The sequence below is a fragment of the Dipteris shenzhenensis genome, chromosome 17 (genome assembly GCF_047967505.1).
Source record: "Dipteris shenzhenensis isolate YYH24624 ecotype China chromosome 17, Dip_SZ_1.0, whole genome shotgun sequence".
NCBI lineage: Eukaryota > Viridiplantae > Streptophyta > Polypodiopsida > Gleicheniales > Dipteridaceae > Dipteris > Dipteris shenzhenensis.
The window spans coordinates 36,391,620-36,415,609 of record NC_141612.1 but is presented as its reverse complement, the minus strand read 5'-3'; the positions used below and the strand labels follow the sequence as shown (position 1 = coordinate 36,415,609).

The following is a 23,990-nucleotide window of genomic DNA, read 5'->3' as shown; positions in this document are numbered from 1 at the left end:
TGAAAGCTGAGTTGCAATAGAAGAGTGTGAAAGAGTACAACTCAATGAGTGAGAGATAAGGTTTTGTCCTAGTGACAAAACCTTAGTAGTCACTAACCATAGTTAGTGAACTAACTGCGGTTAGGGGGAAAAACCTCTTAAAGAGGGAAAATGTAGGAAATCCTAGATTTACTATATTTAGAACTGTGCTAAGGAACAGAAAAGAGACTGAGATAGCAGAGAACAAGGAATAACTGTATTGCTTGAATGTCTGTAGGGTGGATGTGATTGTGTCATCCATACAATTTGGCCTCTCGTATATAGAGAGTGAAGAGTCACACATGAAAAGGTGTGTACTCAAAAGGGTATGTGCATGAAGAGGTGTATACCCCTTGTGAAGGGTGTGACCCTTGATGAGAGGGTACATTACAATAGGAATGTCTTCATTAGAATGTCTCTTGTGAAGGGTTATGCCTCATTAGGAAGTGTCCCGTCGAAAGGGCAAGAGTTGTGCCTCTTAGGAAGTGTCCCGTCGAAAGGGCACACCCTTCCACAAGTGTCCATTCATCAAACCATCCATAAGTCTAGAAATAGAGAAAGGAATACGTCACAGATCGTGACATCCCCTCCCACTCAAAAGAAGACCCTGGTGGAGATAATGAACTGATGTAGAAAATATCAGGGTAAATGCTGAAAATACTGCTGTAAAAGATCAGGGTACTGCTGTAAGTCTTCATCAGACTGCCAAGTAGCGTCGGAGTCGTCCAGATCTCGCCAAAGAACAAGGAATTCCGTGATAAGTCGATGTCGAGTCTCTCGCTGTCGATGGTCTAGAATACGCTCAAGAATAAGGAGAACATAATCGTCTTCGATTTCTGGGACATAATCACCTGCAGGAGGAACTGCTTCATCGCCTGGAATGTACGTCTTTAGCCAAGAAATATGAAATGTTGGATGGATTTTACCCCATGATGGTGGTAATTCCAATTTGTAACTTAAAGGTGAATTTTTCTTGACGATCCGGAAAGGTCCATAGTATCTTGGTCGCAACTTAGGAAACACAGACTTAACCGTCTTATAGCGATGTGGGGCTACAAATAATAGCACCATGTCACCAGTGTCGAATTCCAGGTGACGTCTATGTTTGTTGGCAGACCGTTGATACCGCTCTTGCGCTTTTTGCATATGATCCCTGACTTGCAGTAGAATGTCTTGCATTTCTTGAACCAGTTGATCAGCTAGGGCCACTCGATGTTGAAGTACAAAATTTGTTGGTACAATCGGAGTGTGTCCATAAGCTGCTTGGAATGGAGTCATGCTGATGGCACTATGGAAAGAGTTATTATAAGCAAACTCAAGGAGTGGTAGATACTCTTCCCAGGCTGCGAGGCGTGACTGAACATAATGTCGAAGCATTTCTTCCAGAACTTGGTTGACTCTTTCAGTCTGGCCATCTGATTCTGGGTGGTAAGCTGAACTGAACAGTAGAGTAGTACCCAAAGATTCGAACAGTGAAATCTAGAAGTGACTGGTAAACTTAGGATCTCTGTCGGATATGATATTCTTGGGTAATCCATGGTGTCGGAAGATGTGTTGTATAAAGAGTTTGGCTATGTCCGGGGCCTGTGCACTGCTTTTGCAAGCAACAAAGTGTGCCATTTTGGACAAGCGATCAACAATTACCATAATCTGAGTGTTACCTCGAGAAGATCGTGGTAGTGTTGTAATGAAATCCATGGAAATACTTTCCCACCTTTCAGTTGGAACTGGAAGAGGCTGAAGAAGTCCTATTGGAAGTCGTCGACTTGCTTTCATTTGTGTTGACATGATAAGCAAGATGTAACCATGCTGATGACATCTCTTTTCATCTGAGGCCAGTAGTATGTTGCACTGAGTAACCGATAAGTCTTATTGATGCTTGGATGGGCAGCATAAGGAACTACATGATGCTCTTTTAACAAAAGATGTCGAACATCCTTGTCATGTGGTACACAGACGCGATCTTGATAGTACAAAAGGTCATCCGTATAAGAATAGGATGAGAAAATCTTTTGTTCGGAAGTCGAAGGTTGATCCTTGGAAAGAACCTGTACTGCTATGCCGAAGTCTTTATCATTGAAATACTTTCCTTTGAATGAATTCGAAACATCCACAGATAATGTAGAGATTACCATGGCTGATGCTAGAGGTAACCTGCTGAGAGCATCTGCAACTACATTGCGTAGTCCTGGTATGTACTCAATGGTCATGTGAAAGTTGGCCAAAAACTCAACCCAGCGTGCTTGTCGAGCGTTCATGACTGGCTGAGTAAAGATGTACTTTAAAGAGTGATGGTCGGTTTTGACCACAGAGTCGGCACCCATGAGATAATGCTTCCAAGAGCGATAAGCATGTACAACAGCAAGAAACTCCTTATCATAGACCGGATATCGGGTTTGGATATCATAATGTTTATGGCTGTCAAAAGCAATAACTCTGCCTTCTTGCATCAAGACTGCTACAGTAGCGATGTCGGAAGCGTCGGTCATGACCTCAAATGGAAGATTTGGGTCAGCAATAGCCATAACTGGTGTAGTAGTGAGTGCTTGCTTGAGTTGTTGGAAACTATACTCTGTTTCGGGAAGCCACTGAAAAATTGCTGTGCTTTTCAATAATTCGGACATAGGAGCTGCGATTTCGGAAAACTGATAGACCTTTGTATGGTAAAAGTTTGCCAATCCGAGAAAGGAGCGGACATCATGAACATTCTTAGGAGTAGGCCAGTTTCGGATTACCTCGACCTTCTTGGGATCCACAAAGATACCTTGAGCTGAAATAACATGTCCCAAATATTCAAGTTGGGTCTTGAAGAACTCACTCTTCTCAATGTTGATGTAGAGAGAATTTGCGCGGAGAACTTCAAAAACTTGATGTAGATGTTGTTTGTGCTCATGTAGGGATCTGCTGAAAACGAGGATGTCATCGAGGTAAACGATGACGAACTTATCGAGGAAAGGCCTGAAGATGTCGTTCATTAATGTCATGAATGTGGCCGGGGCATTGTTTAACCCAAAAGGCATGACCAAACATTCATAGTGTCCATACTTTGTTCGAAAAGCTGTCTTGTACTCATCGCCTTCTCATATACGAATTTGATGATAACCTGAACGAAGATCAATCTTGGAGAATTGTGTTGCATGTAGAAGTTGATTGAAAAGGTCATCAATGCGAGGCAATGGATACTTGTTTTTTATAGTGAGCTTGTTGAGGGCTCGATAGTCGATGCAGAGGCGCATAGACTTGTTCTTTTTTTCCACAAGTAGTACAGGAGATCCGAAAGGGCTGCGACTGGGCCAAATGTGACCTTTGTCGAGTAGCTCGGTGACCTGTCTTTGGATTTCTTCATTTTGAGTGTGAGAAACCCGATAAGGAGGTTTCGACGGTGGATTACTGCCGGGAATAAGCTCGATTGGGTGATCCACTGGTCGTCGAGGTGGTAACTGCTTTGGCAATTCCTGTGGAAAAATATCCAGGTAAGGCTGGAAAAAAGGTTGGTTGAGGCATTCAGGAGGATCCTTTGTTGGTGTCTCCTCGACTGCCGTAACCAACAGAAGTGAAGTCTTTACTTGACGTTTACGAACCCACTTCTTTACTTGTAGGGAAGAGGCAACTGGGGTTGAAGGAGAGTCCCTAGAACCAGTTAGCTCAATAAGTTTTCCCTGGTGGACAAATTGGATAGTATGGCTGCGAAAACTGATTGATGGATCATAGTCGTAGAGCCATTGTTGTCCGAGTATATCGTACCGAGAAAGAGGCATAATGTCGAAGTTTAACTTGTCCGTATAATGTTGGATGCGAAAAGACAAGTTTTTAATCCTGGTGTTGCACAAGAAAGTTGTTCCATTTGCGAGTTCAATTTGATAGTCCATGAGGCTAGGACTGGTGGTCAACCGAAGTTTATCGACCACAGAACTGGCTAGGAAATTATGAGAACAGCCACTGTCGATGAGGATGGTGACCGTTGTTCCACGAATCGATCCTTGAACACAAAGTACTTGAGTGGCCAGGGAAGGTTCGGGGTTGCTGGCAAGGCTCAGGTGGATGGTATTCGCCATTCGAACAGCTTTGCCTTTCTTGTCTTGTGCTGAGGTAGCATCTTCTTTTTGGGAAGTGCTAGGTTCCATATTAGAATTTTGCTTTGGTCGCTTGGGACAATCGAACCATCTATGGTCGCCGGTACAGATGGTACAAAGTCCTTTTGAGCTGGAGTTGTTCTTCTTGTCAGTGGCCGCACCTTTATGTTGGGGCTGTCGGTAATGACTTTGTGAAGAAGAAGAAACACGATCCTTGGGGGAGTGCTTCTGTTGGAATCCAGCAAATGATTTTTGAGGCTTCTGGGGATCTTGAGACTGTCGCTGACCTTGATTACCAAAGTTTTTTCGAAACCTGGTGTTTTCTTGAGGGCGAGCACCTTTGGCCATAGGAGAGTTCTGTGTGCGATTAGCACTCTGCTTCCCTGTGTGTAGGAAATCTGTAATGCGCTCTGCGTAAGCAATAGCGCCATCTGTGGTGGTGATATTTGCTTTAAGAACATCAATGCGTAACGAGGGATTTAGGCCTGAGATGAAAGCATGAAGGCGATCATCCTCAGTTAAACCATCAATCTCCAGCACCAATGTGGTGAACTGATAGATATAGGAAGACAGGGAACCCGTTTGCTTCAACTGTCGGAGTTTTGAACGTGCTTGGAAGTCCGCATTGGCAGGTACAAACTGCTTACGGAGCACGTGTTCAAAACGTTCCCATGTTAACACACTTTTTCCGTCCTTTAAGCATCTTTGCCACCATAGAAATGATGTATCCTTCAGGAGGGAGGCTGCCAAGGCGATCTTTTTGCCTTCCGTGAGGTCAACAGTGTCAAAATACATGCGCATTTTAGCGAGCCATTGGTCAACTGTTCGGCGATTTCGTTGACCAGTGTAGGCTTCCGGAAGTTTGACGTCAAGTCGTTTAGTTTTGGAAGCTTGAAGTAATCGGTAGAGAGCACGCAGTTCAATGTTTTCTACCTCTGGTGGGAAAGAGTCCGCATCGTCGTCGGGTTGCGTCACGTCATCCTCTGTATGTGCTGGACTTCGAGAATCTTGGAGTTGTTGAACTTTTTGAACCAGGTCAGAGATGCTGTCCTGAAGCTGAGATATTTGAAGTTGTAATAGAGATTCACTTTGGACGTTGCCTTCAGGGGTCTTTTTGGGACTTGATTCTTTAATCTCTGGAGAGGCTTCACGCGAGCGGTGCGACATGTCGGAAATCCTTGTAAGAAAAGCGCGAACTTGCGCTCTAGTTTGTACCATTCCTGAAAGAGGATTCGGGCTGCTCCCTGAGGTTGTTCATATTGGAGGGGGCAGGCGAGGCAGGATGGAACCACCCGTGGAAATCTGGTAAGGGAGGTCCTGTCGGAGGTAACACTGGAGATTCTAAAAAAGGTGTTACTGCTCGTGATAAGACAGGGGTAGGTAGTAGAGTCCACGGATCTAAAAAAGGGTAAGGAGCTGCTGTCGGAAGAGGAGGATATCTAGGAGAGGGAGTGCCTTCAGAATGTAAATACTGACTTGGAGAAGGTACAACCTGTAGAGGAGGATATCTGGGAGCTGAAGGAGGTGGAGAGTACCCTGGAGATGCCGAAGGTGAAGGGTAAAACTCTCTCCAAAAATGAACAGCAAACTCCTGAGGAATATCGTGTTCCGGATATCTTCGTGTCTCGTGGAACACAACCTGTACTGTGCTGAGGAAATAATGTAACTGAGGTGCCTCACGCAGAAGGTAGAGGATGTGATCCAAGTCACTCGGAGGGCACGTGACATAGAAGACCCAAGATGCAAAGGCTCCAAAATGGGCTGGCTGTGCAATTTGAACACGATATTGTGTAGTAGCAGGTGCCTGAGGTGTCCTTGAAAGGCCGGGTGAATTACTAGGGGTTTCCATGCTTTAATGTGGATTCTTTCATTTGCTGTAATTTGTTAAAGAGAATCCTTAAAAAGCAGATTGGAAAGACTCCACCTGGCAATACTTTAATCTGCAAGTGATTGCGTAGAAGAAGGCTGCAAATCGTTGTCCGGAGGTCCATGTTGCAGTGTTTTGCGAGGAGTGCTCGAGGCTTGTCTGGTCCGGGCTGTCAACGGGCTGTCTTCATCGCGAGAATAGTTGCAACTGGTGCTGAAATGGCAGGGTAAAAATGGCGAAACAAGGAGAGGGCAGCAGGCTGTCACTGGCGAGGCTTAGAGCATTGCCCAGGGCTGGACTGCGCAGGAAAAAGGCAGGAGCGGGGCTTGGCTGGCAAGAACTGCGCAGGAAAGAGGGGGGCTGGCGAAGCCAATGATATCGCAGGGGGGGGCTGGCGAGGCCAATCAAATGCGCAGGGGCTGGTCGTGCAGTACGGCGCAGGGCTGCGGGCAGTACGGCACAGGGCTGCGGGTGGTACGGCGCAGGGCTGGTGCAGGGGTGCGCAGGAAGGTCCGTACTGTGCAAGGCTGGTGTTGCGCAGGGCTGGTGGGAATTCCGTACGGTGCAGGCTGGCTGTCCGTACGGCTGTACGGCTGTACGGCTGGCTTGCGCAGGCTGTACGGCAGGGCAGCGAAAATACGTACAGATTGTACGGAATAACTGCGCAGGGGGGGTACGGAAAAGATGGCGCAGGGCTGTACGGCTGGCTGCGCAGAGATTTGCTCCAGATCCGTACGGTGCAATCAAGAGGTTCGCCTCTTTTCGTTGGGGGCTGCCCAATGGGTTAATTGCCCAAAATTAATTTGGGGGTTTAGTTTAACCCTAGGGTAGCTAGGGTAAACCTAGGGGTAGGGGATGGGTTTAATTTTTGTGCCTTTTTACCCCTCTAGGTACCCTTTTGTAGGTACTTGGGGCCTAGGAGGTGTGCCTATTCGAAGGGGTGTGACCCTTGGAATAGGTGCACCTGTTCATGAGGGGATATGTCCCTATTGTTAAAAGGGATGTGACCCTGCATGAATAGGTATGTCCCTTTGCCCACGATGGGGTATGTCCAATGAGTGAGGAGTCGAGACTCGTCACCAAAAGGTGTGTCCCATGGTGGAAAAGGTGCGTCCCTTGGTTTTGGGACAGCCCAAGCACCTGAAAGGACACGATTTTGGTCGTGTCCATTCACATCAACTTGTGATGTGAGGGAGATGGAGAGGCCAGACTTTAGGCCGAGCGAATTTTGCTCTGATACCACTGTAAGAAATCCTAGATTTACTATATTTAGAACTGTGCTAAGGAACAGAAAAGAGACTGAGATAGCAGAGAACAAGGAATAACTGTATTGCTTGAATGTCTGTAGGGTGGATGTGATTGTGTCATCCATACAATTTGGCCTCTCTTATATAGAGAGTGAAGAGTCACACATGAAAAGGTGTGTACTCCAAAGGGTATGTGCATGAAGAGGTGTGTACCCCTTGTGAAGGGTGTGACCCTTGATGAGAGGGTACATTACAATAGGAATGTCTCTTCATTAGAATGTCTCTTGTGAAGGGTTATGCCTCATTAGGAAGTGTCCCGTCGAAAGGGCAAGAGTTGTGCCTCTTAGGAAGTGTCCCGTCGAAAGGGCACACCCTTCCACAAGTGTCCATTCATCAAACCATCCATAAGTCTAGAAATAGAGAAAGGAATACGTCACAGATCGTGACAGAAAAGTGCCCCTAACTAGCTTATTATATTACATTGGTCACTGATGAATTATATCTATAATTCTAACACCCCCCTGCAGTGCCAATGTCATGTACAAGGCTGATCAATCACCAGACGGATATAAGTTCAGGGCACTGCGAAATGCCTCAAACTTTTCACGTGGTAGTGCTTTGGTGAAAATATCTGCAACGTTGTCATGTGTGGACACAAAGATCATATTGATCTCTCCTGCATGCAACTTCTCTCTGACGTATTGATAGTGAACCTCAATGTGTTTCGTGCGAGCATGAAACACTGGATTCTTTGCCACTGCAATGGCACTCTGACTATCAGTGAGAATTGGAGAAGGACCCTCCAAAGACAGATGAAGATCAACAAATAGACGTCGCAGCCAGACACATTCAACTGTTGCTGTGAAAGCTGCCCTTTACTCAGCTTTACATGATGAGGTAGCCACTGTAGATTGTTTCTTGCTCAGCCAGGAAATGCAAGATTTACCCAAAAAGAAACAATTGCCACAAGTGGACTGCCTAGTGTCATAATCACCAGCCCAATCTAAATCACTGTAGGCATGCATCTACAAGTCACCCCCCCTGGGAAATAGCAAGCCAAAAGACTTCGTGCCCTGCAAATAACGGAAGATGCGCTTAACTGCCTGCCAATGCATAGTTTTTGGGTTGTGCATGTACCTGCTCACCTGAGATACTGCAAACTGAATATCAGGTCTAGTGTTGCAGAGATACATGAGGCATCCAACAGCCTGACTGTACAGTGTGGCATCAACTAATTCTCCTGCATCATGCATTGTGAGTTTCAGCCCCGGCTCCCTGGGAGTGGCTATGGGCTTACACTCATGTCACGATCTGTGACGTATTCCTTTCTCTTTCTAGACTTATGGATGGTTTAATGAATGGACACTTGTGGAAGGGTATGACCTTTCGACAGGACACTTGCCCTTTCGACGGGACACTTCCTAATGAGGCACAACCCTTCACAAGAGACATTCTAATGAAGAGACATTCCTATTGTAATGTACCCTCTCATCAAGGGTCACACCCTTCACAAGGGGTACACACCTCTTCATGCACATATCCTTTGGAGTTCACACCTTTTCATGTGTGACTCTTCACTCTCTATATAAGAGAGGCCAAATTGTATGGATGAAAATCACATCCACCCTACAGACATTCAAGCAATACAGTTATTCCTTGTTCTCTGCTATCTCAGTCTCTTTTATGTTCCTTAGCACAGTTCTAAATATAGTAAATCTAGGATTTCTTACAGTGGTATCAGAGCAAAATTCGCTCCTGCCTGTAGGAAATGCCCCCCACCTTCTAGCGCTGATCTAATACATTTTTGCCGCTAGAAGGACATCCGTGCACATAGTGCATGGAAGAGATGGAGAGGATGAACGTAAAATTTTTAAACGCCTAAAGTCATCCTGGCCTCTCCATCTCCCTCACATCACAAGTTGATGTGAATGGACACGACCAAAATCGTGTCCTTTAAGGTGCTTGGGCTGTCCCAAAACCAAGGGACGCGCCTTTTCCACCATGGGACACACCTTTTGGTGACGAGTCTCGACTCCTCACTCATGGGACATACCCCATCGTGGGCAAAGGGACATACCTATTCATGCAGGGTCGCATCCCTTTTGACAATAGGGACATATCCCCTCATGAACAGGTGCACCTATTCCAAGGGTCACACCCCTTCGAATAGGCACACCTCCTAGGCCCAAGTACCTACAAAAGGGAACCTAGAGGGGTAAAAAGGGACAAAAATTAAACCCATCCCCTAACCCTAGGTTTACCCTAACTACCCTAGGGTTAACCCCCAACTTAATTTGGGGCAAATAACCCTTAGGCAGCCCAACGAATCGTCGTACCATCCAGCCAAAACAAGAAAACTGCAACGTATGAATCCGGACAGCCAGCCTGCGCAAGAATTACGTCAGCCGTACGGCCGTACCTTCCTGCGTCATTCTCGATCTGTGCCCCTTTTCGCAACCAGCCGTACACAGCGCCATTCAGTCCGTACGATTTGTGGTGCAGGCAGTCCGTACAGGCCGTACAGCCTGACGTACAGGCCGTACAGCCTGCCGTACAGGCCGTACAAGCCTGGCCCGTACACACCGTACGGACAGTACAGTCCTTTCCTACGCTGCCCAGCCCTGCTTCGACATTTTGCGCTGCCAGTCCCTGTTCCTGCCAGCCCTTGCCTCGCCTTTTTCGCTGACAGACTACTCCTTATTTGCAGTCCTGCATACCAGATTTTCTGACAGGCTGCTGCCTCTCCTTGCTTCGCCATTTATACCCTGCCAATTCAGCACCAGTTGCCATTTCTCGCAATGAAGACAGCCCGTTGACAGCCCGGACCAGACCAGCCTCGAGCACTCCTCGCAAAACACTGCAACATGGACCTCCGGACAACGATTTGCAGCCTTCTTCTACGCAATCACTTGGCAGATTAAAGTATTGCCAGGTGGAGTCTTTCCAATCTGCTTTTTCAGGATTCTTTTTAACAAATTACAGCAAATGAAAGAATCCACATTAAAGCATGGAAACCCCTGGTAATTCACCCGGCCATTCAAGGACACCTCAGGCACCTGCTCCTACACAATATCGTGTTCAAATTGCACAGCCAGCCCATTTTGGAGCCTTTGCATCTTGGGTCTTCTGTGTCACGTGCCCTCCGAGTGACTTGGATCACATCCTCTACCTTCTGCGTGAGGCACCTCAGTTACATTATTTCCTCAGCACAGTACAGGTTGTGTTCCACGAGACACGAAGATATCCGGAACACGATATTCCTCAGGAGTTTGCTGTTCATTTTTGGAGAGAGTTCTACCCTTCACCTTCGGCATCCCCAGGGTACTCTCCACCTCCTTCAGCTCCCCGATATCCTCCTCTACAGGGTGTACCTTCTCCCAGTCAGTATTTACATCCTGAAGGCACTCCCTCTCCTGGATATCCTCCTCTTCCGACAGCAGCTCCTTATCCTTTTTCAGATCCGTGGACTCTGCTACCCACCCCTATCTTATCACGAGCAGTAACACCTTTTTCAGAATCTCCAGTGTTACCTCCGACAGGACCTCCCTTACCAGATTTCCACGGGTGGTTCCATCCTGCCTCGCATGCCCCCTCCAATATGAGCAACCTCAGGGAGCAGCCCGAATCCTCTTTCAGGGATGGTACAAACTAGAGCGCAAGTTCGCGCCTCTCTCACAGGGATTTCCGACATGTCGCACCGCTCGCGTGAAGCCTCTCCCGAGATTAAAGAATCAAGTCCCAAAAAGACCCCTGAAGGCAACACCCAAAGTGAATCTCTATTGCAACTTCAAATATCTCAGCTTCAGGACAGCATCTCCGACCTGGTTCAAAAAGTTCAACAACTCCAAGATTCTCGTAGTCCAGCACATACAGAGGACGACGTGACGCAACCCGACGACGATGCGGACTCTTCCCCCCCCGAGGTAGAAAATACTGAACTGCGTACTCTCTACCGATTACTTCAAGCTTCCAAAACAAAGTGACTTGACGTCAAACTTCCGGAAGCCTACACTGGTCAACGTAATCGCCGAACTGTTGACCAATGGCTCGCTAAAATGCGCATGTATTTTGACACTGTTGACCTCACGGAAGGCAAAAAGATCGCCTTGGCAGCCTCCCTCCTGAAGGATACAGCATTTCTGTGGTGGCAACGACGCTTAAAGGACGGAAAAAGTGTGTTAACTTGGGAACGTTTTGAACACGTGCTCCGTAAGCAGTTTGTACCTGCCAATGCGGACTTCCAAGCACGATCAAAATTTCGACAGTTGGAGCAAACGGGTTCCCTGTCTTCTTATATCTCTCAGTTCACCACATTGGTGCTAGAGATTGATGGTTTAACTGAGGATGATCGCCTTCATGCTTTCATCTCAGGCCTACAACCCTCGTTACGCATTGATGTTCTTAAAGCCAATATCACCACCACAGATGGCGCTATTGCTTACGCAGAGCGCATTACAGATTTCCTCAACACAGGGAAGCAGAGTGCTACTCGCACACAGAACTCTCATATGGCCAAAGGTGCTCGCCCTCAAGATAACACCAGGTTTCGCAAAAACTTCGGTAATCAAGGTCAGCGACAGTCTCAAGATCCCCAGAAGCCTCAGAAATCATTTGCTGGATTCCAACAGAAGCACTCCCCCAAGGATCGTGTTTCTTCTTCTTCTTCACAAAGTCATTACCGACAGCCCCAACATAAAGGTGCGGCCACTGACAAGAAGAACAACTCCAGCTCCAAAGGACTTTGTACCATCTGTACAGGCGACCATAGATGGTTCGATTGTCCCAAGCGACCAAAGCAAAATTCTAATATGGAACCTAGCACTTCCCCAAAAGAAGATGCTACCTCAGCACAAGACAAGAAAGGCAAAGCTATTCGAATGGCGAATACCATCCACCTGAGCCTTGCCAGCAACCCCGAACCTTCCCTGGCCACTCAAGTACTTTGTGTTCAAGGATCGATTCGTGGAACAACGGTCACCATCCTCATCGACAGTGGCTGTTCTCATAATTTCCTAGCCAGTTCTGTGGTCGATAAACTTCGGTTGACCACCAGTCCTAGTCTCATGGACTATCAGATTGAACTCGCAAATGGAACAACTTTCTTGTGCAACACCAGGATCAAAAACTTGTCTTTTCGCATCCAACATTATACGGACAAGTTGAACTTCGACATCATGCCTCTTTCTCGGTACGATGTCATACTCGGACAACAATGGCTCTACGACTATGATCCATCAATCAGTTTTCGTAGCCATACTATCCAGTTTGTCCACCAGGGAAAACTTATTGAGCTAACTGGTTCTAGGGATTCTCCTTCAACCCCAGTTGCCTCTGCCCTACAAGTAAAGAAGTGGGTTCGTAAACGCCAAGCAAAGACTTCACTTCTGTTGGTTACGGCAGTAGAGGAGACACCAACAAAGGATCCTCCTGAATACCTCAACCAACCTTTTTTCCAGCCTTACCTAGATCTTTTTCCACAGGAATTGCCAAAGCAGTTACCACCTCGACGACCAGTGGATCACCCAATCGAACTTATTCCCGGCAGTAATCCACCGTCGAAACCTCCTTATCGGGTTTCTCACACTCAAAATGAAGAAATCCAAAGACAAGTCACCGAGCTACTCGACAAAGGTCACATTCGGCCCAGTCGCAGCCCTTTCGGATCTCCTGTACTACTTGTGGAAAAAAAGAACAAGTCTATGCGCCTCTGCATCGACTACCGAGCCCTCAACAAGCTCACTATCAAAAACAAGTATCCATTGCCTCGCATTGATGACCTTTTCGATCAACTTCTACATGCAACACACTTCTCCAAGATTGATCTTCGTTCCGGTTATCATCAAATTCGTATACGAGAAGGCGATGAGTACAAGACAGCTTTTCGAACAAAGTATGGACACTATGAATGTTTAGTCATGCCTTTTGGGTTAAACAATGCCCCGGCCACATTCATGACATTAATGAACGACATCTTCAGGCCTTTCCTCGATAAGTTCGTCATCGTTTACCTCGATGACATCCTTGTTTTCAGCAGATCCCTACATGAGCACAAACAACATCTTCACCAAGTTTTTGAAGTTCTCCGCGCAAATTCCCTCTACATCAACATTGAGAAGAGTGAGTTCTTCAAAACCCAACTTGAATATTTGGGACATGTTATTTCAGCTCAAGGTATCTCTGTGGACCCCAAGAAGGTCGAGGTAATCCGAAACTGGCCTACTCCTAAGAATGTTCATGATGTCCGCTCTTTTCTCGGATTGGCAAACTTCTACCATACAAAGGTATATCAGTTTTTCGAAATCGCAGCTCCTATGTCCGAATTATTGAAAAGCACAGAAATTTTTCAGTGGCTTCCCGAAACAGAGTATAGTTTCCAACAACTCAAGCAAGCACTCACTACCACACCAGTTATGGCTATTGCTGACCCAAATCTTCCATTTGAGGTCATGACCGACGCTTCCGACATCGCTACAAGAGCAGTCTTGATGCAAGAAGGCAGAGTTATTGCTTTTGACAGCCATAAACATTCTGATATCCAAACCTGATATCCGGTTTATGATAAGGAGTTTCTTGCTGTTGTACATGCTTATCGCTCTTGGAAACATTATCTCATGGGTGCCGACTCTGTGGTCAAGACAGACCATCACTCTCTCAAGTACATCTTTACTCAGCCAGTCATGAACGCTCGACAAGCACGCTGGGTTGAGTTTTTGGCCAACTTTCACATGACCATTGAGTACATACCAGGACTACGCAATGTAGTTGCAGATGCTCTCAGCAGGTTACCTCTAGCATCAGCCATGGTAATCTCTACATTATCTGTGAATGTTCCGAACTCATTCAAAGGAAAGTATTTCAATGATAAAGACTTCGGCACCGCAGTACAGGTTCTTTCCAAAGATCAACCTTCGACTTCCGAACAAAAGATTTTCTCATCCTATTCTTATACGGACGACCTTCTGTATTATCAAGATCGCGTCTGTGTACCACATGACAAGAATGTTCGACGTCTTTTGTTAAAAGAGCATCATGTAGTTCCTTATGCTGCCCATCCAGGCATCAATAAGACTTATCGGTTACTCAGTGCAACATACTACTGGCCTCAGATGAAAAGAGATGTCATCAACATGGTTACATCTTGTCTCTCATGTCAACAAATGAAAGCAAGTCGACGACTTCCAACAGGACTTCTTCAGCCTCTTCCAGTTCCAACTGAAAGGTGGGAAAGTATTTCCATGGATTTCATTACAACACTACCACGATCCTCTAGAGGTAACACTCAGATTATGGTAATTGTTGATCGATTGTCTAAAATGGCACACTTTGTTGCTTGCAAAAGCAGTGCACAGGCCCCGGACATAGCCAAACTCTTTATACAACACATCTTCCGACACCATGGATTACCCAAGAATATCATATCCGACAGAGATCCTAAGTTTACCAGTCACTTTTGGATTTCACTGTTCGAATCTTTGGGTACTACGCTACTGTTCAGTTCAGCCTACCACCCAGAATCAGATGGACAGACTGAAAGAGTCAACCAAGTTCTGGAAGAAATGCTTCGACATTATGTTCAGTCACGCCTCGCAGCCTGGGAAGAGTATCTACCACTCCTTGAGTTTGCTTATAATAACTCTTTCCATAGTGCCATCAGCATGACTCCATTCCAAGCAGCTTATGGACACACTCCGATTGTACCAACAAATTTTGTACTTCAACATCGAGTGGCCCTAGCTGATCAATTGGTTCAAGAAATGCAAGACATTCTACTGCAAGTCAGGGATCATATGCGAAAAGCGCAAGAGCGGTATCAACGGTCTGCCAACAAACATAGACGTCACCTGGAATTTAACACTGGTGACATGGTGCTATTATTTGTAGCCCCACATCGCTATAAGACAGTTAAGTCTGTGTTTCCTAAGTTGCGACCAAGATACTATGGACCTTTCCGGATCGTCAAGAAGAATTCACCTTTAAGTTATAAATTGGAATTACCACCATTGTGGGGTAAAATCCATCCAACATTTCATATTTCTTGGCTAAAGACGTACATTCCAAGCGATGAAGCAATTCCTCCTACAGGTGATTATGTCCCAGAAATCGAAGACGATTATGTTCTCCTTATTCCTGAGCGTATTCTGGACCATCGACAGCGAGAGACTCAACATCGACTTATCACGGAATTCCTTGTTCTTTGGCGAGATATGGACGACTCCGACGCTACTTGGCAGTTTGATGAAGACTTACAGCAGTACCCTGATCTTTTACAGCAGTATTTTCAGAATCTACCATGATATTTTCTACATCAGTTCATTATCTCCACCAGGGTCTTCTTTTGAGTGGGAGGGGATGTCACGATCTGTGACGTATTCCTTTCTCTTTCTAGACTTATGGATGGTTTAATGAATGGACACTTGTGGAAGGGTATGACCTTTCGACGGGAAACTTGCCCTTTCGACGGGACACTTCCTAATGAGGCACAACCCTTCACAAGAGACATTCTAATGAAGAGACATTCCTATTGTAATGTACCCTCTCATCAAGGGTCACACCCTTCACAAGGGGTACACACCTCTTCATGCACATACCCTTTGGAGTTCACACCTTTTCATGTGTGACTCTTCACTCTCTATATAAGAGAGGCCAAATTGTATGGATGAAAATCACATCCACCCTACAGACATTCAAGCAATACAGTTATTCCTTGTTCTCTGCTATCTCAGTCTCTTTTCTGTTCCTTAGCACAGTTCTAAATATAGTAAATCTAGGATTTCTTACAACTCATGCATGTTAAATCTGTCCAAGAGTTTCTGAACATACTTGCACTGAGACATAACAGTGCCACGTCTCTCATGAGAGAACTGGATCCCCAAATAAAAGTGAAGCAGCCCCAAATCTGACATGTCAAAGTTGGTCTGCAAATCAGCTTTGAAATCTGCAATTTTGTCTTCATTGGACCATGTGAGTAGTAAGTCATCGACATAGAGAAGGATGACTAAAATTTCCCCCCCATCCATCTTGATGTAGAGGGTGCTCTCAATAGGACTATTGTGCAGCCCCTTGCTGGTCAAAAAGGCATGGATCTTGGCATACCATGCACGAGGGGCCTGTTTCAGCCCATATAAAGCTTTGTTGAGCCTGCATACTTGAAGTGCTTCAAAGCCCGGAGGTTGTTTGACATACACCTCTTCCAGCAAGTCCCCATTTAAGAAGGCTGTTTTTATGTCCAACTGATGAACATTCCACTCAAAATGTGCAGCCATTGCAATAACTGATCGGATGGTGGTCATCCGGGATGTAGGAGCGAATGTCTCCTCATAATCTATGCCCTTTTTCTGAGCATAGCCTTTAGCAACCAGCCTTGCCTTATATCTGTCAATGGAGCCATCTGGCTTGAAAACCCATCGTGTGCCAATGGCATGTTTACCCGGTGGCAAGTCTACAATATCCCAAGTCTGATTTTTTGCAATGGACTGCAACTCATCGTGCATGGCATTCATCCAATGCACATTATCCTTTGCCTCTTCGAATGTGGCAGGCTCCTCATCATCAAGAAGAGTACCTGCATATGCTGATTCCACTGAATTAGCACCTTCCATGTGCCTAGCTGCACTGCGAGTCCTGCCAGGTAACGGAGCATCAATTTTACTCTCCCTGAGAGTCTGTAACAGCCAGTTTGGGACTGTTTTTGCTGCATGTATGTCTGCAATTTCTTGCTGCACCACCTGTTCCACTGCCTGTGGAAGGGGCAAGACATCCTGTGGCGGAAGTAAAGCATCTAAAGGTTGCTGTAAATTCTGATTTGCATCAGAAAAATCAGCAGGGGAACCCAAGGCAATGGGTAGCAACCCCTCAAAGACATCCTATGAAGAAGAAGGCATTTGAAATTCAACCTGAGTGTGACCTGAATTTTCAGAAAATATCACATCTCTACTGACTATGATCTTGCGTGTAGCAGGATTGTAGAGACGGTACCCCTTGCTTTCTGCACTGTACCCAACAAATATGCACTTAATGGCTTTATCAGACAATTTGTGCCTAAATTCAACTGGCACATGAGCATAAGCAAGGCATCCAAAGACTCGGAAGTGATCCACTGAAGGCTTCCTGTCATTCCAGACCTCATAAGAAGTTTTTGTTTTTAAAGCCTTAGTGGGAGCCCGATTCAAAATGTAATTGGCACACATCAAACCCTCTAGCCAGAATTTGTGAGGCATGTGTTTGCTTTTCAGCATACATCTGTCCATCTCCATAAGGGTTCTATTTTTCCTCTCAGCTTTGCCATTTTGCTGAGGGGTCAGCCTGACTGTGAGCTGATGCACAATACCCTTGCCTTTGAGAAAAGCATCAAATTCTGCAGACAAGTATTCCCCACCTCTATCTGTGCGCAATGTCTATATCTTGAGTACGGTTTCATTTTCAACCATGGCTGAATAGTGTTTAAACACCGTGAACACTTCAGATTTGTGTTTCATCCATAAACCCAAGTAAAATTGGAGTAATCATCAATAAATGTAACCAACTAGAGATGACCACCCAACGATGGGGTCCTCATGGGACCACAGACATCACTGTGTATAAGCTGTAATTTGCGGATAGCTTTAACTGAACCATCCTTCTTGAAGGGGAATCTATGCATCTTGCCTAAAATGCACCCTTCACAGGCATGTGGAGGAGGTATCTCAAGAGGTGGCAATGCAGCAACCATAGAATACTTCTGAAGTGTCATCAAGCTGTTGTAATGCATGTGGCCATATCGAGCATGCCATAATTCTGCATTCTGCATGGCAGCTGTAGAGGTAGAAACTGCAAGAGCATGGGCTGCTCTTTTCTCAAAAATATCAGCTGCAAAAGCCCACGCAGCAGAGTACCAGATAACCTGAAGGCATAGTCATCTTCCCTGTCTCGGACAGCACATTTGTCATCCTCAAAGATGTCCTAAAATCCACCTCTGTTAAGAGTGGACACTGAAAGAAGATTTTTGGTTATGCCAGGCACATATAAGACATCTGAAAGTCTGAAAATTGAGCCATCAATGGCAGTGAGCTCAACATCTCCTGTGCCACGTACTGAATATGATGAGTTGTTGGCACAAGTGACTTTCTTACCAACAGGAGGTGGATGCAAGGAAGTAAAAAGACACTTCCTAGAAGTGATGTGCTTGGATGCACCGCTGTCAATATACCAAGTGTTAAGTGTTTCATTGACACTGAAAGCAAATGCATCCGTAGAAGAGTCATAACTGCAAGTCAAAAATGCATATGTATCATCACTGCAAGTGGCTGTACTATCCCGAGCATTTGGAACAGCCAACCTAGAATCTGAAATGCAAGATAAAAAGGCATAATCCTGTCCAACAAAGTTGGCTGCAGCATCCCCATTGTCAGATGCATGAGGAGCTGAATCTGAAACAGCCATACCGGAGCTGTTTTTCTTCTCTTTTGCAAGCCTTTTCCTGCATTCTGCTATGTGATGACCTGGCTTTTTGCAGTAGTGACAAAAACCCTTCTTCTTGGGCTTACTTGCATCATTTTTAGCCTTTTGTGAAGGCTGTCCTGACCCACTGGAAGGCTGATTTACTTATGTCTTTGCCTGTCCCTTTGTTTTTTATTTAAACTTTGAGAGCATGGCTTGTTCACCTGCACGTGAAGCCAAATTTTTCCTGGTCTGCTCTTCCTGAAGTAGAAGTCCTATCAACTCATGAAAAGTGAGAGGATTTGCACCCCCCCTCAATGATAAGTTCAGCGAGGTATGAAAGCTGAGATAAGACTCAGGAAGAGAATTCAGAGTGGTTGTAATCATCTCTGAATCAGGAATAATTTCATCTATATTTAACAATTGCTCTCTGAGATCCTGTAGCTTTGTGAGGTGGACTGACATGTATGTGTATTACTCAACTCTCTTTTCAAGAAAGATACCCTTGCATCATTCCAACTGCATACATGCTTTCCAAAATATCCCACGCTGCCCTGGAGGTCTTACACGACCGGATATGCGGAATGATAAATCTTTTCACTGAAAGAGAGATGCATGACAAAGCTAAGGCATCCCGTGAATCCCATCTCTTCTGCTCTGGAGTAGTGATGACTGTAGCTGCACCAACAACTTGTCCTGCAGCTGCACCCTGTGCACGACCTCTTCCACCTCCTTGCTGGGGAGGGGTAGCAGGTGCAATATCTGCTGGTCGGATCTCATCCCCATTGACATAATCCCAATTGCGAGAAATCAGAATATTGCGTACCATGAAACTCCAGAGGGAGTAGTTGATACCATCCAACTTGTCTTCCTGTGAAAGACCACCAAACTGGAAGTCATTCTGATTTTGATAGGACATATCTGAAAAAGAGATTGAAGCAGATACAAAACTGAATTCCCTTACTGGGAATGAAATGCACAACTCTCAAAAAAAACACAGCCAAGCACGGGCTGTAAATGCAACTTAGATTTCTGTACTTGCACTGTCAGAAATCTGTCCAAGCATCAAAAACTCTCCCGAATCTGCCAAAAGTGCTGCAAAACACTACAAGAAAGGCAGTATGAACTGAAAACTCCGAAAATTGCTCTCCCAACACAAAAGCCCCAAAATAGGCCTGAAATTACAACCGGAAAGGGGCAAATTGATCAAAAGCCCCAAATGTTACAAGAATTGCGCTCTGTCTGCAAAAGCCCCAAATTTTACTGCAAATTTGCAGTGTAATCACAAAATCCCCAAATTTCTTCAAGAAATTGTATTGCAGAACTGAAAGCCCCAAATTTCGAGCTTGAAATTGCAACCAGAAAGGGGCAGAAGTACTGAAAGCCCCAAATTTTGCAACCTCAGCAGAAAGCCCCAGATTTCAGACCAAATCTGCAATTTTTGCTCCAAGTGTAGCTCCGAAACTACACAATTATTACAATGTCTGCAACAAACAAAATGCCCCAAATGTACTCCCAGAAAACTGAGCGAAACAATGGCTATCTGCAAACAATGCCTGCAGAAATAAAACTCTGCACAGAAGGCCTGCAACAGAAGTGTACGGACAGTGAGCTGACAGTACGGAACTGTCAGTGTACGGTCTTGTACGGAATTCGTGCGTTGTACGGATGACCGTACGAATGTACGGGATACGAACGACTGGAGCTGTACGGAGTACGGACGACAGGAGCTGTACAGAGTACGGACGACGGCGCCTGCCTGCAAACGTGGCGCAGATCTGTACGACGATGAGCTGTACAGCTGGTACGCCTGGTACGGGACTGTACGGCTGGTACGGTACAATCGCGATGTTCGACGAGCAGGTCAGGTACACGCTGCACGGACGAGCAGGTACAGTACGATACGACGGATAGGTACGACAAGTACGGTCTGATTTCGAGTCTGTAGGTACGGTACGTGATGCAGCTAGAGCAGTACGGCGGAGCAGTACGGGAGGTATGGATATGTGTTGCAGCGAAGCTGAGTTGCAGCTGGAGCTCAACGGGGAAGTCGTAGGGGGCTGGATCTAATGCTCTGATACCAAATGTGAGAGAATGGTGAGTGAGAGAGAGCAAGAGAGAGTGAGAGCTGGAAGCTTGGAAGCTGAAAGCTGAGTTGCAATAGAAGAGTGTGAAAGAGTACAACTCAATGAGTGACAGATAAGGTTTTGTCCTAGTGACAAAACCTTAGTAGTCACTAACCATAGTTAGTGAAGTAACTGCGATTAGGGGGAAAAACCTCTTAAAGAGGGAAAAGTGCCCCTAACTAGCTTATTATATTACATTGGTCACTGATGAATTATATCTATAATTCTAACACAAAGGTATGTCATTACAAACCGTAACACTACCAGAAAATGGAACAAAGGTATGTCTTACAAGCCATACATCAAATTGATTGAGACTCGGCGAAAATAACACACTATAAATACATACCAGCTGTATAAAAGTACTCCCACTCACAGATCACACCTTCTAAATATGCACCACCAGGAAAAACGTGCACATACCTTTGGTTCACGAGATGTGACCCAAGATCCAAGAAACAGCTCAAAAGCAGAATGAAGGAAAGCTCTGAATATGAAATGAAAATAAAAAGAATCAGCTCTTAGTCAACCTAGAGGTCCACCGACTCCCACCTTCTATATTGAACCTGTAACAATAAACATTCGGCACATGGCAAGCTTCTAGGAACTCACATGGTATCACCATGAAGAGGAACTGCCGAAGGAAAATCATCATAATATTGTGATATTGCCCAACACCAGTACCTAAAGGCTTAATTCGACACCATAACAAACATAATCAGGCTTGCAGCACATAATATTTCCCAAAAAAAATAAGGCAACAAAATTACACTGGATAAGTTATACAGTAGAATTTGGATAAAAAACGTGTACCTGTTGCAAAAACTGTTCGCTGTCCATCCTTAACACATCCCAAGAGAGGTAGTACACGAGAAAATACCCCCTTTACTCGTGGTGTGAACTGAGAAGCTTTGCATGATTTAGCATCAAAAAGATAGCTGTCAGTTAATATTCGGATTCTGAACATATCGTTAGGACTATTAAAGTATATGAAATAAGTACTTGAGTGATCAGATATTTAAAGTCAGGAGACAAAAATAAGACAGGGTAAGCATAGTGACAAAATGACGACGACCCTATGAAGAACCAGAATTCTCAAGAATGCCAATATGTGCAATGCATGCAGAATTTGAATGCCAATTGGCCCCCCAATGGGGGAAAAGCGCCCTCGTGAGAGTACTTATTTCCGATTTTGACCTATATGCAAGGAGGTAGAGAGATGGCAGACGAATGCAAGGTGAATAGAGAATGCTACGTGAGATTCACAATGAAAGGGTGATACCCCTTTCATTAATGTCCCTTGAGGTCACTCAAGTTCCATCTTCCCATTTACACCTACCCTTAGCCTATGACCCATGCATCTACCATTCAATGCACCTTAATGCTCCCTTCCCTTCCTATTGCCCCTAGGACCTAGACACGTAGGTGCACATCTTTATTAATCAAATAAGTGTCACATGTCCAAATTTCACCGTCATAACAATTTGATCGGTGTCCATCATAAATACAAATACATGTTACAACATTGGCGTATAATATATAATAATGTTCTACACGGATTAGTGATTTCTCTTGTCATGACACTCCCTAGAAGTCCTCTTCTAGATCCTCTCTTGTGTACACTTTTCTCTTTTACTTCTGCATTTGCATCACCTCTTTATAATCTGCAAATAGTCTTCTCTTGATAGTAGACCATCTCTTTTGAATCATAAGTTGATCTCATCTTCAAGTTCTGATCCCTCTTGATGCTAAATATTCAAAATGCAGAAGTACCATTGCAGTGCCTCTTTAATCTCTCTTCATGCTCAGAAAAATACAATTCTGTTGAAATCTCTTTATAATAACTGCTCAATAAGCTGAAACATATTCTCAACAAATTGCTCAGTATTAAACACATCCTCTCACCCAAATGTGTTATTGAACTAGGTAGACCTTGGCTATAGATAATTTTGCGATGGAGAACTGCTTAGTCTATAGAAACTATAGATCATCACTCTCTTTTTTCAACCCTTCTATTTCAGCCCTATTCATCCTATAAGATGCTCTACATGGAGGAGAAAATCCGTTATTCTCTATCCATACTCTATAATGAATATACCTTTTTTTTTTCTATTTTCTTTTTTTCCCAAAGAAAGGAACCTTCTATTAATGCTTGAAAGATTTCATACAAGAACAACAGCCCCGAAGGTGCTGAGTATGAAAAAACCGGAAAAGGCTGAAAGAAAAACCGGCATGTTCCAGAGAAGCCCAGCTCACTGCCTAGGGGATCTCTGGAACTAGGGCTAACAGCCAAGTGGGGGGACTATACAGCAAGTGAATCCCTCGCGGAGTGACGATGTAGAAAACACCTGCAAGCCAAGCCTTGCAGAAACGAGCACGCCTCTCAATAGTCGCCTTGGAGCCTGGAGTCCCACGCTCCCAGGTGGACCGTAGAGTGTAAATGATATCCTGCCAGATGGCAACCAAGGTAGCCGAGGGTGGAGCCGGGTGCTCTCCCATCACAGGACTGCAATGAGCCACCCAAATATTCCAAGCCGTGATGCTAGCTACCACCTCCCAAACATTGTCTTCCCTAGGAGGAGGAGGAGCTAGGGCGTCAGGGGGGGCTGCCTCGTGGAGTGCAATCCTCTGAATGCTCTGACCCTGTATCTTGTAGGCTGCGGAGATCTCATCAATCTGAAACGCGTGTCCTCCCTCTGTCAACCAAGCCACCATCCCCCAGGTGTAGTCTCTGTGAAGACTCTACATACGTGTCATAATCCTGAGGGCTCTCATTCAGATCCTCGCTGCACTATGACAGCTCCATAGGCAGTGTGGGATAGTCTCCAGGACGCCATCTAAGCAACAATGGCACTGTCCCTCCACCCGCATCTGCTCCAACCACAGGCCCATGGGCAAGCCTCCGTGGGCTGCCATCAAGAAGAATATGAAATCTTCCTCGGCCGCAAGCTGGACCACAACCGCGTCCAAAACTTGGAGCGAACATCTCGGGGCACTCTCTCGGTCACCCAGTGTCTCTCCCTCGAGGGAGTCCATGTCGACCAGTCCATATGAAGTCTCTTGCCAATCCGTGTGGTGTAGGAAAAGAAAGGCACCTCATCTATCATCTCAGCTAGGGTCATCTCAGCTAGGCCGCCCCTAAAGGGCCAGAACCACTTCCCCGGGTCCCACTGGACCTCCCTCAGGGTCGACCCTCCCATAGCCAGAGGCGCCATTTAGAGGCATCCTGCTCTGAGATACTGGG

General features: G+C 45.5%; 1 protein-coding gene across 4 annotated transcripts in view; it reads right to left on the bottom strand.

The window, feature by feature from the left end:
* Nucleotides 1–23,990, bottom strand: part of LOC147892054 (ARM repeat superfamily protein) — a 248,375-nt gene that overhangs the window by 180,198 nt on the left and 44,187 nt on the right. For all 4 annotated transcript variants that reach the window (XM_087388218.1, XM_087388216.1, XM_087388219.1 and 1 more), the window contains exons 7-9: nt 21,560–21,655; nt 21,359–21,437; nt 21,170–21,233 (exon numbers count right to left, since the gene is read on the bottom strand). In XM_087388218.1, the coding sequence (XP_087244344.1) occupies nt 21,170–21,233; nt 21,359–21,437; nt 21,560–21,655 (239 nt within the window). The remainder of the gene's footprint in view (nt 1–21,169; nt 21,234–21,358; nt 21,438–21,559; nt 21,656–23,990) is intronic.